The sequence below is a fragment of the Cyprinus carpio genome, chromosome A23 (genome assembly GCF_018340385.1).
Source record: "Cyprinus carpio isolate SPL01 chromosome A23, ASM1834038v1, whole genome shotgun sequence".
In the NCBI taxonomy this organism is placed as follows: Eukaryota; Metazoa; Chordata; class Actinopteri; order Cypriniformes; family Cyprinidae; genus Cyprinus; species Cyprinus carpio.
This window is the reverse complement of record NC_056594.1, coordinates 23,299,588-23,319,681: the sequence shown is the minus strand read 5'-3', so window position 1 is coordinate 23,319,681 and position 20,094 is coordinate 23,299,588. Positions and strand designations below refer to the sequence as shown.

Here is a 20,094-nt window from a genome sequence, read left to right as displayed (position 1 = left end):
CTGTTTTAATGTGACCTTCAAAAGTCCCTGGCACATAAAAGCAACCGCAGTTCAAGAAACACTCAAAATTTTAATCAAAAAGAATATAAAATCACTGTATTACAGAAATTAGATCTGAGCATCAGCATGGAGAATTATGAAAAAAAATAAATAAATAAATTATAAATACATTATGGCAAAGACTTCGGGGGAAATATGCATAATTATCATGAAAATGTCACAATGCAAAATAAGGTGACTCCTAAAAATAAATATAATTGTATTAATTTTCTGTATGCAAAATACTTTTGCATTGGTTTTGGGGTGACCAATGTGTTCTTGTGGGATTCACCTATTTACATGCATATGTGACTAAAAGCAAGTCATACTGAGAGCAAACAAAGTAAAAAGGTGAAAAAAAAATTAGTGTTTACTTGATGTTGTTACTGAGGCCTGTGTCCGGGTCCACAGCGGCCACTCTTCCCACCACACATGCTGGAGGACAGTTTTCCGACACATCCAGCCGGTACCGTGAACGAGAGAACTTCGGCGGCTCGTCTGCGTTCAGAACCGTGATACGCACCATTGCCCGGTCCTTAAAAGGACCTCGTCTGAGGAATCGTGAGTCCACATTTGGGTTTTGCACCTCGACTGCGAGAGAGTAGGTGCTTCGCCTCTCGTAGTCCACAGCCTGGTGTTCAAGATAAAAAACACTTCCTCATAAAACACTCATTTATTGAAACTCACACACACCATCATTCTTTTTTGGGTGTTTTGGCACCAGGAAGGCGCTCTAAAATATCTTTTCATTTCAGTGAGATGTTGAAACTCCCACGTTCACTCCTTTTTCATCTCTGCACCTCCATTACAAAAAAGAAAAACCCATATAGGGAGTCAAAAAAAGCAATGTGTCTGGGTTTCAGTGCTTCATAACTTAAACGACTGCAGGGCTTGCTCTGCTTGGTATTAAGATGGAAGGAAGTCATGGATGTGGTTATATTAACATCCATAACCGCTTCAGAACTGTATTAGAGGTTGTGGATGCACTTCTGACGCTGGACAAAATGAGACTGGAGAACCACAGGTGTCCACAATTTAAAGTGTCAGAAGATGCCAGCGATGTAAAATAACAGGACAACATTATGAGCCAGTCAAGAAAGTAAATGGGGTCTATTTTGATGTCATGTTGACTTTAAACGAGGCGTTAACTGGAGCGACATGAGTACATGATGTGACCAACCATATTTACATAGCTTACAGAGAATTTAAAGGTGCAGAATCGAATGCTTCTGGCTACTGAAGCTCAATTTCGTGTGTTGCTGCATTCCAAAATATGTGCCTGCAATGCACTGGCCGAGAATTCACATCTGCATTTGCAGATTTGTGTAGTTTTTGCCCAAAGGATCAAAGGGAAAGTGGAAAATAGCACTGTAACATTAAATAACAGTAAAAACATCATAGACAGACAGACAGACAGACAGACAGATGATAGATAGATAGATAGATAGATAGATAGATAGATAGATAGATAGATAGATAGATAGATAGATAGATAGATAGTATAACTAAAAGTCTAAGTGGACTTGAGGAGAAAAATAAAATGCATCAAAAGTGTATAATGTACTGAAAGGCCAGCAGAACAGTGTGTAGTGGTGTGTGTGCAGTGGAGCAAGGGGCATTAGCAGCGCTGGGAGCCGCTAACACTCATGAAAAGCTGTCACTTGTGTTAATCAACATCTCCACGCGCTTCCTCTCCCTTGTTACTCAGCCACATTAGTCTCTCCGCGCTCTTCCTCTGTCTAATTTGCTTTTCGTATTCACTCTTTTCTCCTCCTCCCCCCGTGTCTCTGACTCATCTTGTTTCTCGCAACCTTCTCTTTCCTGTTTTCCTTTTTATCTGTGTCTCTCCTTGTTCTGTTTGTTCTGGCTGTGTCTTTAGCTAGCACACACACACACACCTGTCACTGAAGTATTGAGCTCAGAGAATGGGTAAAGATCTCTCACTCACACACACACACACACACACACACACACACACACACACACACACACACAAGCACATACATGTCTGTCTTTATAAGCACTTATCAGGGCAGAAAATAGCTTGAGATTCATTTTCCAGTTTGCTTATTTTGATTCAGCTAAAAGGTGGAATCTCTTCTCTTTTTCAATTAGTTACATGTGACTTACCGTCACACAAAGTCCTTTTATATGAAATGCACATTTTCAGTCCCTGCAAAGCTTGTATTTATATAAACAGCTGCCTGTGTGTGCTGTGATGAGGTCTCTCCGGGGGCTGCAGGTTCAATTCTCTTTCCACCGGCGCTAATATGCATGTTAGCTGGCAGACGTTTGCGCTGCAGACTATGCTCATTTACATTTGAACTCAGAGTCAATTTAACTCATTTGTGATTCATTCTGCTGTAACTTCTTTCTTTATTATTGCTTTGCTTTTTACTTTGCCCTCTCGCAACTTAGAATAAATGCAACGTAAATACAATCAAAGCGTTTCACTTTCTGAAGAGAAATGAGTCATACCTGCCAGTGCAAGTCATTACCACAATGAGGCATTGTTGGTGGTTGCCAGGGTGTTGGCATGCAGCTTCTAAAGCGTGTTTTTTTTTTAGCATGTTGCTACGTGGTTACTAGGGTTGTTGTTTTCAGTGCACTGGTTTGTGGTTTCCAGCGTGTTGCTATAAGGTTACTACAATGTTCTGAGTGTTTGCTAGGGCATTATTAAGTGGTTGCTAGGGTGTTTTTAAGCATTTTTCATTTATGGCTATGCTGTTGCTAGAGTGTTGCTAGGCCATTATTAGGTGGTTATTAGGGTGTTCTAAGGGTGTGTTCACACTTGTCATGTTTGGTTCGATTAAAATGAACCATGGTGCGATTGCTCTGTTAGTGCAGTTTGAGTAAGGGTGCATTCACACCTGTCTTGTTTGGTTCGATTGAATCGAACTCAAGTTCATTTCCCCCTTGGTTCAGATTTTTTGGCAGGTGTGAATACAGCAATTGCACTCAGGTGTGGACCAAACAACCGCACCAAGACCCAGCTGAAGTGGTGGTCTCAATCCGCTTCCAAATAAACTCTTGTACACTTAAGAATTTCTGTCCAATGAATGGATGACCTTTAGCACATGTGTGGTTTTGTTTACAATTTTTGGTTCAATTGCAAAAAGGGCAGTGTGAAAGCGAACCACACCAAACAAAATAAATCAACATTGTATTTGGTCCGGACCAAAGCAAGTGAACTAGCAGACTTTCCTGGTGTGAATACACCCAAAGTGTGAACGCTGCCATCCAAACCCTGGTATGCACTAAACAAGCGGATCGAGACGGCTAAAAAGATAGGTCTCGGTCCGCTTCCAAACGAACCACAAGGGTACGTTTTCTACGTGAATTTACGCTTTGATTTGAAAGAAAACAGCGCATCCTTGTGTCGCGGCTGACACAGAAAAGCGTACGCAGTTTGCATTCATCCTGTGTTTTCCAAAATGGCGCTAAGGTGATGTGGGGAGAGACAGAGGAGACAACTTGTTGAATAAAGTGGTTATTTTTGTTTTGTTCTCATACAAAAAGTATTCTCGTCGCTTCATAACGTTACGGTTGAACCACCGATGCCAGATGGACTATTTGGATGATGGTTTTCATACTTTTCTAGGCCTTGACAGTGTATTTACTTGACAGTCTATGGGACAGTCACAAGCCTCCTGGTTTTCATCCAAAATATCTTAAATTGTGTTCCGAAGACGAACATAGCTTTTACAGGTTTGGAATGACACGCGGGTAAGTGATTAATGACAAAATTTTCATTTTGGGGTGGAGTATCCCTTTAAGTCAAACACAGCTTTTGTTTAGGGTGTTCGGTGAGTTCTGTTGCAAAATATACGTCATTCAACCCGACCAATCAGGTTGTGAACGTATCACATTGCCTTTAGGTTCACTCTCAAAAATGCCATTGTGAACGCTCAGTGAACCAGGAGCAAATGTATTGTTTTCTTTTTTGGTCAAACTACCAAGAGAACCGAACTACAAGAGTGAACACACACAAGTGTTTTTGGGTGGTTTGGGTCATTTTGCAAGTAATGAAATGTAATTCATTCGTTTTGACAGTCAAAGTAATCCATATGTAGGGCAGCTACATTGGTTGCCATGGTAATGTAAGCATCAGTATGATGCCTAACTACGTAAAATAATGTCTGTGTAGACAAAGAGGATGGAAAATGAGAAAGTTTGCGATTTTCTTAGCTCATAATATGCATATTCATATAGTATATGCTGTGTCTGAACTCGCTCACTCATTCACTACTTATGCGTTTTTTTAACTGTTAAGACAAACAGCAGTTTTGATACAGTCAGATACAGCATAAAATTGGATTTGGTTCTGATTTGGGAATGTATGGAAGAAAACAACATTACTGTAGGTATTTCCGTTTCTTCACTCCCACCTTGTTTAACAAAATCACAGCCTCTTGGTTCAATCCAGTTATGTTGAAGGTGTCCCCAGCCTCTCCATCTATGATCATAAAGTCCATCCGAGCGTTTTCACCCAGGTCTGCATCTGTTGCCGAGAGACGACCGACCTCCACCCCGGGGACAGCCAATTCAGAGACTGAAAATGACCACATACCTGCAGGAAACAGGGATGGTAAATAATCAGGCAAAACCACAGCCATAACATAAAATTAGAACATCATCATTAATCTCATTACATGAAATTACTGCATCCGTAAAACCCCCCTACGGCCTTTTCAAATCAGTTTGACCTCTATCCTAAACTAGAGTTTCATAAAAAACACTGCAAAGGAAGCCATGCCTTGCCTTTTCTTCTCAAAGACCGTTTTTCTGCTGTTATTAGACAGTTTAATAACTGACTCTTCTGGCTTTGTGTGCAGCGGCTAAATCGTGGGCCAAAAATACAACTCTAAAAAGAGAAAACCTGCCTGAGTCTGTTTAAACCTAATTAGAGACAGCAAATAACATAGGCAATCTACTGCATTCCATAAGAGAATGAAAAGTGTTTCTCATCTCACACGAGAGACACGCATCAGATCTTATACCCTGATCAATCACAATAACAGAAACAAATGTGTTGCCAAAGAGTTCTGAGTGGTTCTCAGTTAACTTTTATGTAGTTTCTAGGGCGTTTTGGGTGGTTGCTTAATGGATCAAGTCAAAACAGTGATATTCTGGTCCATAAATACAGTTCAGGTGTTGCTACAATGTAAGTCTAGGATTGTTTTTTCATCCTTTTTATCATCCATAAGGCACGTTTGAATGCTTTCAAAAGTAACAGCATACCGTTCTTAAACAAAGCATGTGATTTGAGGAATCATTCATGTTTGTAGCACAAACAGATCAGTTATTGAGTTCAATTAGTTCTGTAGTTTAGATTAATTCAATTTATTTTATTGGATAATTATGAGTAACAGTACTTGTGATATAATAACCACTAACAGTGACGGATGGATGGACAGACAGACAGAGAGATATATAGATAGAGACTAACAGAAAAAGAAAGAATGAATGATAGACTGACAGACAGACAGACAGATAGATAGACGGGACGTAATAACTAAAACACTAACACACTAGAATAATAGAATGAAAAAACAAAAACACACAAAAAGATAGATAGATAGATAGATAGATAGATACATTAGATGGATGGATGATAGATAGATAGATAGATAGATAGATGATAGATGTAGATAGATGATAGATAGATGGATGGATGGATGGATGGAATAGAAGAATAAATGAAATGAAAGATGATAGATGGACGGACAGACAGACAGACAGACAGACAGACAGACAGATAGATACTGTCGATGGATGGATGGATGGATGGATGATAGATGATAGAAAGATAGATACGACGGAGATAGATAGATAGATAGATAGATAGATAGATAGATAGATAGATAGATAGATAGATAGATAGATAGATAGATAGATAGATAGATAGATACTGTAGATGGATGGATGGATGGATGGATGGATGATAGATAGATAGATAGATAGATAGATAGATAGATAGATAGATAGATAGATAGATAGATAGATAGATAGATAGATAGATAGATAGATAGATAGATAGATACTGTAGATGGATGGATGGATTGATGGATGGATAGATGGATGGATGGATGGACGGACAGACGGATAGATAGATAGATGTAGATGGATGGATGGATGGATGGATGGATGGATATAGATAGATAGATAGACGGACGGACGGACGGATAGACGGAGATAGGACAGATAGATAGATAGATAGATAGATAGATAGATAGATAGATAGATAGATAGATAGATAGATGGATAGATAGATGGATGGATGGATGGATGGATGATAGATAGATAGATAGATAGATAGATAGATAGATAGATAGATAGATAGATAGATAGACAGATAGACATAGACAGACACTGACAGATGGATAGATAGATATGATGGATGATGGAGGATGGATGGATGATAGATGGATGGATAGATAGATGGACGGACGGACGGACGGACAGACAGGACAGACAGACAGACAGACAGACAGACAGACAGACAGACAGACAGACAGACAGATAGATAGATAGATAGATAGATAGAATATTGCAGAATTTTTAAAGTTTAAGAAATAGAATGCTAGAGGAACATCACTATAGTATTGCTGCAAAAACACTAATTATTAATTATGCAAATCCCAAACATGCTTTTGGAAGAGGATAGCAGATAGATCGGGTAAGAAAGATCCAAAAAGAGAGTGTGATAGAAATATGAAGCAGGACACTGATGATTCCTTGCTTCTTTTAAGAGCCAAATTTGCTCCAGAACAGAAAATGAATCATGCAAACAACAAAGGATGAGACAGTGTGATTCACCAGAGGCAGTTTGTGCCAGCTAATAACTCCTAACATTCATTAAAGCTGAGTGCAGCCAAGAGAAGATGATCACAGAAACACACTGTGGGAATACAATATGGCTTCTTTGCACAGTGTATTAACAGTGTGTATTATTCAGAGGAGGAGAAAGGGATGAGGAGAGATTAGGGGAGAGATAGAAAGAACAAAAGAGGAAATGACAGCAGGAGACCCGGGAAACGAAAGGGAAAAGAGGCAGATAGAATGAAAGACAGAAAAGCAGAGTGTATATTCATGAAGGAGGGAGGGAGGGAGAGAGTGGAAGATGTATTGTGTGTCTCCGAGCTGTATTTTTCAGCTGTGATTTTGCTGCATACTGATGCAGAAAAGCTCTGAACTTTAAATGAAATATTAATCGCATGGATTTTGAAGAGAGGATCTGTAGGGAGGCACTCTACAGACAGGCCGAAGCCCTCTGAAAGAGACGCAACACAGATCATCATTATCTCTGACACGGTGATAATAGTCACCAGAATCATCAGCACTATAATCTACTTCATAATTATGATATGCACTACGATACTGTAGTTGTTACTCTGAGGGCCTACAAGAGTCTTTGTAGCGTTCACCATTAAATGATCATTGTCGTGTTTGGAATAAATATTGTTAATCATTAGCTAAGGGTCCCTGCAGCAGTTTTTAAACACTTTTAAATACTGTTTGAGTGTACTTTGTAGGGCACTTGACTAGTCCCATGGAAGAACTGCAATAATATTTCACAATATTACTAATTTTACTGTATTTTTGATCAAATGAATTAGATTTTTTACCATCCACTATTTTATCATCCAAAAGTTTGGGGTCTGTAAGATTTTTTAATGGTTTTGAAAGAAGTCTCTTATAATCATCAAGGCTGCATTTATTTGATAACAATACAGTACATTCAATAATATTGTCAAATATTATTACAATTCAAAATAACTGAATAACTAAATAACTGTTTCTATTTCAATATCTTGTAAAATGTAATTTATGCCTGTGATGTAAAGCTGAATTTTCAGCATCATTGTTGGTGGTGGTAATGACACCGTTTTTTATTTCACTCTTTGATCAAATTTTTGTACTTATGAACATATTTTATAAAGGACTTTATCATTTAAAATGTAAATCTTGTTCTGGGACAAAGAGAAAATGATAAAAACTAAACATAAAAGGCATTTGAAAAGCAGCAAAAATAAATGATGAAGGCAGAGTCCAAAGTTTCCAAGAATGTGACATTAATGCCAAAAAAATTGAAACCAGTTAGTTTTAATAAAAATCAACCTCTGGGACATTAAAGTGCTTGTAGTTGAAGAAACACCCGCATACGACAAGGCCAAGAATAAAAGGGCAAACTAGGATTTGCTACTTGCTAGTTAGTCATGGTATTAGATGTTCAGTTTCTCAGAAGAGACTAAAGGAACATTTTAAACACATCTGTTAAAAGTGTATTATAAAATAAAGGTTCTTTATTGGCATTGATGGTTTCATGAAGAACGTTTAACATCCATATAACTTTTCCATTGCGCAAAAGGTCCTTTATAGTGAAAAAAAGCTTCTTTAGATTATTAAAAAAGTTCTTCACACTAAGAAACATTCTTTTAAAGGAATAGTTCACACAAATGAAGATTTGCTGTAAATATACTCACCCTCATGCAATCCAAGATGCAGCTGAGTTTGTTTCTTCATGGGAACAGATTTGGAGAAATGTAGCATTACATCACTTGCTCACCAATAGATCCTCAGCAGTGAATGGGTGCCGTCAGAATGAGAGTCCAAACAGCTGATAAAAACATTACAATAATCCACAAGATATCCACAACTCATCAAAGAGAAATCCTGTATGTTTGTAAGAAACTTTCCATCTAGACGCTTTTAACTTTAAACTGTTGCTTCTGGCTAAAATATCCAGAGTCTTATCCAAAATATTGCTTTCTCCGGTGAAAAATTCATGTCTTCTGATCAGGAAAGAAATATGCACAGATCAAGCACCGTTTACAAAAACGAAAACAGTCCAAATTCAACAAAATGTTGGTGGATTTTGATGTTAGATGACAACAGAGGATGGGCTTTTCCACTGGAGGAAGCGTGATTATGAATTATGGATTTCGTCCAGAAGCGACAGTTTTCAAGTTAAAACGTCTTAATGATGGATTTGTTTCTTAGAAACACACAGCCTTTCGATTCAAAAGATGTTAACTGATGGACTTGAGTCATGTTGTGGCTTATTGTGATGTTTTTATCAGCTGTTTGGACTCTCATTCTGACGGCACCCATTCACTGCAGAGGATCCATTGGTGAGCAAGTGATGTAGTGCTACATTTCTCCAAATCTGTTCTGACGAAGAAGCAAACTCGTCTACATCTTGGATGGCCTGAGGGCGAGTAAATGTTCAGCAAATTTTAAATTTTGTTTAAACTATTCCTTTAAGAACCGTTCGCTGAAATTTTCATATGACACCGCTGTGAAAACCCCCTTTAGAAACCATTATTTTTAAGAGTGTACACTAGTCTAAAAGCTTTTATGTCTTTTTTTTATTTCACCGGGTCCCCATGAGGAGAAAAAGTCTTTTCGGCATCTTTGTTGTTGCAAACAATACTGCATGTTTCCTTGTTTCAGACTAACGAGGCAGAAAACAAGCAAGCGAGCGGCGCTCCGGAACCAAACCCGGCAATTCCAACAAACACGAGCATTCTAATCTTTTCTGTAAACTTCAGAAAGTTCAGCATTCAAAAAACCGGGGAATCACTCACAAACAAGACAAGAAAACAGGTTGTTGGCCTCTGTTCCTTTATCAGCATCATAAGGTGTGGTTTACATGCATTTGACTGGAATTCACTTGTTTTTTTCCTTTTTGCTGGTGTTTTACAGAAGCTCTGTCGAGTCTGAGCAGTTCTGGATGGTGATTTATATCGCCGAAATGAGGTGAGTTGTCTAATTCGGAGGGTCACATTGAGTTATGAGTCCCAGACTAACAACAACTCACCGGCCCTCTCTTGCACAGAGGTGACTCAAGCGAATGGCTTTGGGCTTTGTTTACTCACTCACACACGCATTTATTAAAGCCGACAGATATGGACTGACAGAAACCCATAAGCTTTATCAAACCCACAGTCACTCACACTTACCTCTCAAACTTTGATGTCTCACACACACAGCACATACCGCAAGCATCTTATCTTCATAGACATCATCAAATATTTCATACACACATACACACAGTTGCTCCCTACGCCCAAGAAACCAAACCACACTTTCATATCTCTCCTTCAAACACACAGCACAGAGGTTTTTAGCACTTCGAGAGAGACAGGCCGAGAATGAAAGCAGTCACGGATCACAGTTCAGCGGGCCAAGGCTTGTTTGAGAGATTCAGTGACGCTTTTTACAACACTGTGAATCGTCTCCTGTTGAGTCAGGACTCGATATACACCAGGACACGACATCCTTAACACATCGGCTGGACCTGGAAATACAGGATAGTGTCCTGAGAGACTCACAGGATGTCAGGTTAAGATGCTCAGGGACTTGTTTGTTTGTCTGTTATCACTGATCCTGTAGAGTGCTGAATCACTGAAGAGGATCAATGTACAATCACTGTAAAGCAGTGTTTTCCAGTCCTGGCCCAACACTATACAATTTGGATGGCTTCCTAATCTAAAGAGAATACAAGACTAGAATTTTAACCGGGGAGCATATTTTCAGCCATGCATGTACAGCTCCTATCGATTTCAATGGAGAAACACCAACATTTATGTAACTGTTTATCTAAATGATGTTCGTATTTTAAATACAGAATAAAATCTGACAAAAACAGGATTATATATTGTTATTCTTTCGTTTAAATGTGAAAAAAGCAGTATTTTTCAAGCTGGTCTAGCAATGCACATGCTCAACCGTACGCTCAATATGCTAGTTAAATGTACACTATCATTCAAAAGTTTGAGGTTGATAAGATTTTTTTTAATGTTTTTAAACATAAAAAGTCTCTTTTGCTCACCAAGACTGCATTTATTTGATCCAAAAATACAGTAAAAACAGTAATATTGTGAAATATTATTCAAATTTTAAATAGCTGTTTTCTAATTGAATGTATTTTAGAATATAATATACTTAAAATATGTGAAATATGTTTTAAAATTTAGTCTCACATGATGCTTCAGAAATCATGCTGATTTGATGCTCAAGAAACATTTTATTATTATCATTATTAAACAGTTGCTGCTGCTTAATATTTCTGTGGAAACCGTGATGCACCAATTATGTTTTTTCTTCTTAGGTCTCCTTGATAAATAGAATGTTCAAAAGAACAGCATTTGTTTGAAATGTTTTGTAGCACTATAAACGTTTTTACTGTAAATTTTGATCACTTTTGCATCCTTGCTAAATACAAATATGAATTTCTTCTTCTACTGACCCCACGCTTTTGAAAGGTAGTGTATGTTAGCTGAATGTGTAGTCTGGCAGGGATTCTGGAAGACAGCATTTTACTAAACACTGCATTAAAAAGCATTAGCACCTTATTTTTCATACATTATTAGAACTGTCAAAGCTATATCCTGTTAACCTAATGTGTTACCTTAAGAGATTAATTAAATATGTTTTAGAGCATTTTTTTTTAACATAGTTAACACATTCTTCTAACGTTTTTATTTTTTCCTGAATATTTTATTTCTAGGCCTTTTTGCATTTATTATATAGGACGGGGAGGAAAAGAGAGAAATCAGAAGAACAGGATCAGAAAATGAACACGCAGGCTGTATTTGAACCAGCATTCCTGTGATCATGTGGCTTTTAAATGTGCAAATGAGTACATCGGCTGAATTCAGAATATCATAAATTTGTCATACTGTATGTGCCAGAAATAGTAAGCTACATGCTCTCTATCCATTGTGCCATTATATATCACCGTGTGACATTCTAACTGATTAATTCTCTTTTGTGTAATGTCTAAAAACAGGAATTAGAGAGTGGGCGTCTCTAAAACTAGAGCTGTCAAACAATCACACATTTAATTTAATTATTTAAATGAAATGAAAATTAATTAATCAAATTTATTGCAATTATACATCTACATTTCTCAGAAAAATTCACAAATTAAGGTAATTTAAGATATTGTGGCAGAATATATGAAGAGACAAAAAGTTATTTTTGACATCAATATCTACTGTTTTATTTTCATATCACTGAACTGATCTAGTACTTTGGCCCTGTAGTAGGAAAATCTATTTTTTAATAGGTTTTCTTTTTTTACATTTTAATTATATTGCTTGTTATCCAAACAATTGCTTTAGCCCGGGGAAAAAAAATAACTATGCTGGTTCTTTTTTGTGAATCAAATACATACGGTACAGCACGATCACGCTATTCCGATTCCCGGACGAATTAGGTTTGGATATACATTGTTTTCATGCAGATGCAGCGAGGATAAAATTACTGAGTTTATGGTAGTCGGTTCGTAGCTCTGCTTCAACTGTGCAATACCTTCGCGAGGGGCGACCAAAATTTCTAACAATGTCAGAAATTCATCCGTCCATCTGATTGCCACTCTGGTTACCCCCTGTACACTGCATGTCAAAAGATGAACGACAAAGCTGAAATTCTGCCTGACTCAAAAAAAAGAGTCGCACGAGTCAGAATTTGGCTCAAAATTGGAAGAAAATCTTACAGTGTATACCCAGCCTTTATCATATGACCTGGTTCCCAAATGAATTCAATGTCTCATGAGCCGATTCTTTTTTGTGAATCAAATACATACTGCACATTTAGGCTATAGCGCAATCATGGTATACTTGGATCTTTGCAGTGAATCAAATACAGCGGAAGCGTGACCATAGTAGTACGATTCCCAAACAAACTAATCTTATGAGTCGGTTCTTTTTAGTGAAGTGAAAACACAGAGGGCGACCAATGTGACCAATGTTATATGAACCCCCGAACAAATGACTCTTAGGAGCCGATTCTTTTAATGAACAGTTAAAAAATAATAATAAATAATATTCATTCATATACACCTATACACAACGATGTACACGCACACACACACAAAAAAGAGTAAGCAAGAAAGTAGTCCAAGTGACTTACTCTCTGACTGACTTTGCTGTTTTCTTTTTCTGACTTTGCTTTTTCTGTTTCAGTAAGAGAATCAAAATTGAGGTAAAATAGAAGTGTGTCCCATTATAAGTGCTAAAGAAGAACTGAACAAGAATAAAAAAATAAAATAAACTTGGAGTGACCCATACTGCTTCTTTTAATTAAAATGAAGAAAAAAAGGGAGGAAAAATCGATTTAATGCTCTGGCTCTTTCTTCCATTATCCAGTTTTTAATTAGCCATTTGAAACTGCTTTTAGGCTAGTTTTTAAGCACGACCAAGTGAGTCATGCCCTGTTTTAATATTTTAATATTTGATATCAGTTCAGCAGGACTGGGTGTTAATGAAGTTTTTACTTTATGATTTTTACTTCATATCTGCTACATTAAAATTGTATTACATATATATCACAAACTTTAAAAAGTTTGTTTTTTTTTGTTAAATAAAAACTGCCCTGGGGACAGTGTATTAAACTGCCCACTAAGAGTAATTTAATGGTTTTAAAATTTGCAGAAATCAACAACCACTACTAATTTTAGACCAGTCTTATTTTATTTTTTATTTTTTTTATATGTGATATAGAGAGTCGATGAACACAAGTTATTATATAATTGAAGCACAACAAATATCATAAGCCATAATATTCAGCTAACGTTATTACACATTTCTAGGGAAATAAACTATTTCAAACAGTTCAGACTGGCGATTAAATTTATGCAGCTAAGTAACTGCGTACGTCGTGACTCTCTAGTGTATCGACTGATAAGATCGCATCCCAATCAGACAGAATATAATACAGCAGATGCAAGTCAGTCCCTCATGTGTCATCTTCTGACATCACGCCCACAGTCTCCAAACCGCCACTCACATCTTTGAGCTGCCAATCAATTACTGCAATAAGACGGCTTCGGCTGCATGAATAGTATGTGTGAAATAACAAGTGGACAGAAGTGCAGTCAGGAAAATAGAACAGAGTGATTAAAAGTAGAAGAGAAATAAAGCATGAATCCATTTCAAAAGGTTACATCATGTCACACACAAACCTGAATGCCCATATCTCTTCTCTTCCTGCTGGGAAGTCTGACCGTGGAAACAGCATTTGTGATGTTAGCAAACAGTGCACTGCGTGTCATTAGAGCAACTAAAGGACAGTGTGTATGCTGACGGTGATATAAAGAGCCCACACTGTGGCTCTTTGATCTTCACAACAAAATAGTCAATGAATTTAGAGTTTATTTGCTCTGAAAGAGAGCTCATGGAAAATAAATGAAACTGGACTAGACTAAGACTGGAACAGAACAGAGAACACTAGACAGAGAACAATAGACTAGAATAGAACATAACAGAGTAGACTAGTCTGAAACAATGTTATGTACTAGTATTTATTAATATTTTGAATTGGCTTTTATATTTTTTTGTTTTAATTTTAAACTTTTAGTAATTTAGTTGCATGCTTTTGCTTTAGTATTTTATTTGTTTCTTTTTAAATATTTCTATTTAGCTTTCATTTATTTTTAGTATTTTTAGTACTTTAACATTTTATTTTGGCTATTTTCTCATCTAATATTTGTATTTTACTTTATTTAGGCTTTTTGTCAATTAACAAAAATAACTTTTGATAGATTTAGTTTTATTTAACTAAAACAGATTAGATAACTAGACTAAAACAGTGTACAGAGAATAAACAGCATAGTGTACTAAAATAGATTAGAAGAGACTAGACTAGATTAGGCAGGACTACAACAGAAGAAAGTTAAATAGACTAGACTGTACAAGAATAGAAAGAGTACACTAGTCTGGACTAGACTAGACCAGAGAAGATCACTAAAATATAACAAGTTCAGTATACTAGAAAAAACAGAAGAAAATAGTGCAGTGTAGTGGAATACAATAGAACATAGAGGACTAGACTAGACCAGATTAGACAAGACTACATTTGTACCAGACAAAAACAGATTGGAACAGAACAGAGAATACTAAACTAGACCAGAGTATGATAGATCAGACTAGAACAGGAAATAACTGGTAGACTAGAGTAGACATGATCCTTCATAGAATAGAATAGAATAGAATAGAATAGAATAGAATAGAATAGAATAGAATAGAATAGTGGAGAATAGAAGATATGACATTTCAGACAATAGAGTGGAGTACAGTGCTAGAGAAGAATAGAATAGAATAATAGTAAAGTGGAAATGAACAAAAATACAACACCAGAAGATTACTGTAGACTGCAACAGATTACAATAAAGATTATGAGACTCCTTACATAAAATAAAATAGAGTGGAGTAGAGTAGAACAGAATATAAAATTAAACAAAATAAAATATAAAACAATAAAACAAAATAGTGGAGTAGAGTAGTGTAGAGTGAGTATAGTAGAGTAGAGTAGAGTAGAGTAGAGTAGACTAGACTAGACTAGAATATGAGTATATAGACTAGACTAGAACATAACAGAACTGGACTAGACTAGACCAGCCCAGATTACTGTAGACTGCAACAGATTACAATAAAATTAAATATAGTAATAAGGAATAGAATAGAATAGAATAGAATAGAATAGAATAGAATAGAATAGAATAGAATAGAATAGAGAAGTGGAGTGGTGTAGATATGATCCTTCATAGAATAGTAAAGTGGAGTAGAATAGAGTAGACAGACTAGAACATAACAGAGTAAACTGGACTAGACTAGACTAGACTAGACTAGATCAAACAACAAGAATAAAACAAAGCTTAGTAGACTAGGCTAGACTAGACTAGAACCGGTTAAAATAAAATTAAGTGGCATAATAAAGTATAGCAGATTACAAGAATAGAGCACAACAAATCAGAATACCTTAAACAGAACAGAACAGAACAGTAAAGTGGAGTAGACAAGAGCAGACAGACTAGATTAGACCGAATTTTTGGTGTGTTCTGGAGCAGAGCTGGATTTGTGACTCACTTTGAGTGAAGCGAGGCGGGTTGTCATTGACGTCACTGAGGTGCACGGTGAGAGTGGTTGTCCCTGTCAGACCCCCTTGATGGCCGCCCATGTCTCTTGCCTGGAGCACCACCTGGTACTGCGCCTGAGCTTCTCTGTCCATGTCAGGGACCGCTGTGCGCAAGATACCTGCCGAGAGATGCAGAGACAGGAACAGATCACTCACAGCAAACCTCACTTTGATTTGGCAATACTGAGCAATTTTCATGCCAGTAAGGTAATTATGTAAAACTGAAGTGAATTAAAAGGAATCACATTGAACACCATCAGACTGCTGATCTGACTGCTTCTGATGGGTCCGACAAGTATTACAGTAGATAGAACAGTCACTTGTTCTTACATGTACGTGAAAATTGTAAATTTATTGAACAACCATTTTTATGCCTTGTACACTTAAATCTTTGGTTTTCTGTGATGTATTCTACACTGTTGTTGCTGATCTTGCTGATTTGTGACAAAGAGAATTTTATCTAGATGGGGAACATAGATGAATTTGGAAAAACGACATATTAATATTCAAAGCATGAGTCAGAATGTACTGAAAAACACAAACCAATCAAAAATATTTTTCCTATGCCTTCATTTTACAGCCAAAGTGTGTTTATGAATATGTGGGGATAGCGATCAAAAGTTTGTTTGGTAAGATTTTTGTTTCACCAAGGCTGCATTTATTTGATAAAAAAATAAAAATAAATAAATAAATAAATGAATAAATAAATAAATAAAATAACATGAAAATATTTTATATTTTTTATATTTAAATTTAATATTGCGAAATATATATATATATATGTGTGTGTGTGTGTGTGTGTGTGTGTGTGTGTGTGTGTGTATATATATATGTATATATATATATATATATATATATATTTTTTTTTTTTTTTTTTCATATTTTTAAATTTGCTAGAAATATTAAATATTGAGTTGTTTTTTTTGTATAAAATGATTTGTCCTTTAAAAAAGTTGTTTTCTTTATAAAAGAAAATACAATTCATATATATTTATTTGAAGTGTGTGTGTGTGTGTGTGTATTACCATTCAAAAGTGTGGAAACAGTAAGGTTACGTTATTTATTTATTTATTTTTTCAAAAGAGAAAGTAAAGACACTCAAAACATAAAATAATAAAAAAAATTAAAATAAAAGAATCCTAAAAAAAAGTTCTGTTCATGTAAGAATCCTGAAAATTCAGTTTTGCAATTGCAGGAATTAATTGCATTTTAAAAAAATAATAATTTATATATATATATAATATATATATATATATATATATATATATATATATATATATATATATATATATATATATATATATATATATATATATATATATATATTAATTGTATTTTTCTTTTGTAAAGAAAACAAAAATTTTAAGACAAAACATTTTATAAAAAAACAACAATCAATATTTAATACTTCTAGCAAATTTAAAAATATGTAAAAATGGATCATTTTTGTGCTGAAACCTAGAAAAATAGAGTAGAACAGAATCTAATCATATATTACATGAATCTAGAATCTGGCAAGCTAAAGTTGATGACTGAATTCTACAGTATTTTTTATTTTATTTATTTTATTTTTTTAAGATTATGAATCAAATATGTAGACAATAATACAGAATACAAAAGAAAACGTAATCAGTTTTCATTATTTAGTAAATAGAATATAGTTGATAGTATTGAATAGTAAATAGTCATTCATAGTCATTAGAATATAGTCAACAGAAGAGATTAGAAAATGTTCAAGGAACAAAAAATAAAAAAAAATCCAAATTTCTTTCAATTGTTTTAGAGTGAAAACATTATGTTTTTAAGTTTCATGACCATTTTTAATGATTTAAAATCATGATCTTTCAGAACTATACCACTTCTTCCTGTCTGAGTCCTTTAATTTCCTGGGGCTCTTATGAATTCACTTGTCCACTGCGATGATCGTGCCAGTTTCTGCAGCAACAATACTGAGCTGTTGTGAGTTATTTTTTTAAACATCACTCAGCCTTATTCTTCCACTACGACCGATACGTTATGAGCTGAGTGCATGAGTCTAATGATGTTGTTGGACCACAGCCAAAAATACTTTGTACTTAAGAAAAAAACTTCACTTAAGGGGGTTTTGAAATGGACAACCAAAATGTTCTTGATACTTACATAAGAGGTTACTTAACAGCAAAAAAAAAAAAAAAAACCTTCCTGCCAGTTTAGAACTCAAAATATTTATTATTAATAATTATTTACAAAACTAACTATTATTTTCTACTCATCTGAAATGGCCAGATTTGAAATTTAATTGCGAATTAAATAAGCACATACTGTACATGCAGAGCCTTTTGTAAAACGACAAGTAATAGTAATACTTTTAAACCGAAAATTAAGCAAGAAATTAACACACTGAAACAGACTGTTGCAATCGTTGTGGTTGCATTGCATTGTTCAATTTCTTCTGCCTCAGGCTCAAACATACACAGCTCTATCACAGCACTTGCCATCTCTAGTGTCAAAACACATGACATGCTGTAACAGATGGGTGTGGGTAAGGTGTGATGAGGATAGCCAATCACAGCTGTTTACTTTTGTTTCTGCAAAAGAGAGTGAAAATTATGGTGGGAAAATGATCATTTTTACACATATTAGACCTGCTTTGGTGAAAAAAAAGTTGCAAACTTTAAGCCAGATGTACTAAACAGCGCAAATTAGTGTGGAAGTGCAATCCCATGAAACCGCCAATGGGAGTGGAAACTTCTGCTGGTGATCTACTGACAATGCGCAAATTAAAGAACACAGACGCAGCCAGCGCTTTTCAATGAGCAATGCAATCTACCAAGAGCAGCGCACATAACAGCAGGCTCGCAAACAAGAGCAGATGATAATCAGGTATGTGCAATCTACTAACAACACAGGTGCTGACTACTGCAAACCTTAATAAATCACCTTGAATTATTCCTTTAAATACTCTGCTCCCATACATTTTGAGCCTCAATGGGACACTCCTACAAATGCATAGGCAATAAGGTTAGCCACAAAAATAACTGTCCACGCCTTTTCATCGCTAATGTTTCACTGTGTGTCCCTACTTAAGTAGTGTTTAGTAAAGGTGCTGTATGTAATTTTTTCAATGTACTAAAGCATAAAAATATGTTTGCAGATATTTAGATATTTGTTTCTCATAAAAACAATGCTACAGCCACTACTTTGAAATGTGCTTTCCGTGTCGGAATGTCTGTTTTTGTTTTGGTCTGCCAACTGTTAATTTACCCAATAGTTCTCAACACCCCAGGCAGACAGTTGGGAGAAAACACAGCATATGGAGCTATTCACACAGAACGTGTATTTTTGTCTAAAAACGAATGGTTTTTAAAAAAAAATGCAGTACAGGTCGCCATGATTGTCTGTGAAATCATGGGAGTTGTTGTCTTCATCCCCACAGCCAATGCAATCCGACGGCACTCGAACAGTAATAATGTTCATGAGCTAATGTATTAAAGATTTAATACTGTCACTGTAGTATGAAGCAGGGTGGGGTTGAAAGCCATGGAAGCAAATCGAGGCCGCAGGAGCGATTGCTAAAGAGAGACAAGTGCGACACACAGCCGACTTTTTCATGTGTATGTGGGGTAAAAGCAATGCTGTTTTATCATACTTGATACAGTAGAGTGTATTGAAAGTTCTGTTATAATGCTACTCTGTGCGTTTATCATGCATAACATATTAAAGCATCTTTGGTGTTTCCATGTTTTCTACTAAATAAATCCAGAAATCGAGGGTGTATGACATTAATGGCAGGCGACGCAATGACACGGTCCATTACACTATTTAAAATTGCTTAATTCTCTAGATTTAAACATTCTTGGAAACATTTGGGATAATGTAAGTACACAAGTCAGCAAAATATATTTAATGCCAAAAGAGGCTTTGAGCTGCTGCAAGCTGTATGTAAAATGTGCCTTTTATAAACTAACCTTGAGAGACATAATATAAAATATTGCATTTCTAAACATAAAGAAAAAAACTGAATACATACCTGACTGCGGGTCCACGGTGAAGTACTGCTGGCCTTGAATCACTGAATACACAAGTTTGGCACTATTCCCATACGTTGGATCATCAGCATCTGTGGCTGTCACTTGAATAACCGATGTGCCT

General features: G+C 35.9%; 1 protein-coding gene across 1 annotated transcript in view; it reads right to left on the bottom strand.

Moving 5' to 3' along the window:
* LOC109048459 (cadherin-11-like) overlaps positions 1-20,094 on the bottom strand; it is a 71,237-nt gene that overhangs the window by 13,359 nt on the left and 37,784 nt on the right. Inside the window, exons 5-8 of the mRNA XM_042713742.1 lie at positions 19,973-20,092; positions 15,915-16,082; positions 4,428-4,609; positions 414-670 (exon numbers count right to left, since the gene is read on the bottom strand). Of these exons, the coding sequence (XP_042569676.1) occupies positions 414-670; positions 4,428-4,609; positions 15,915-16,082; positions 19,973-20,092 (727 nt within the window). The remainder of the gene's footprint in view (positions 1-413; positions 671-4,427; positions 4,610-15,914; positions 16,083-19,972; positions 20,093-20,094) is intronic.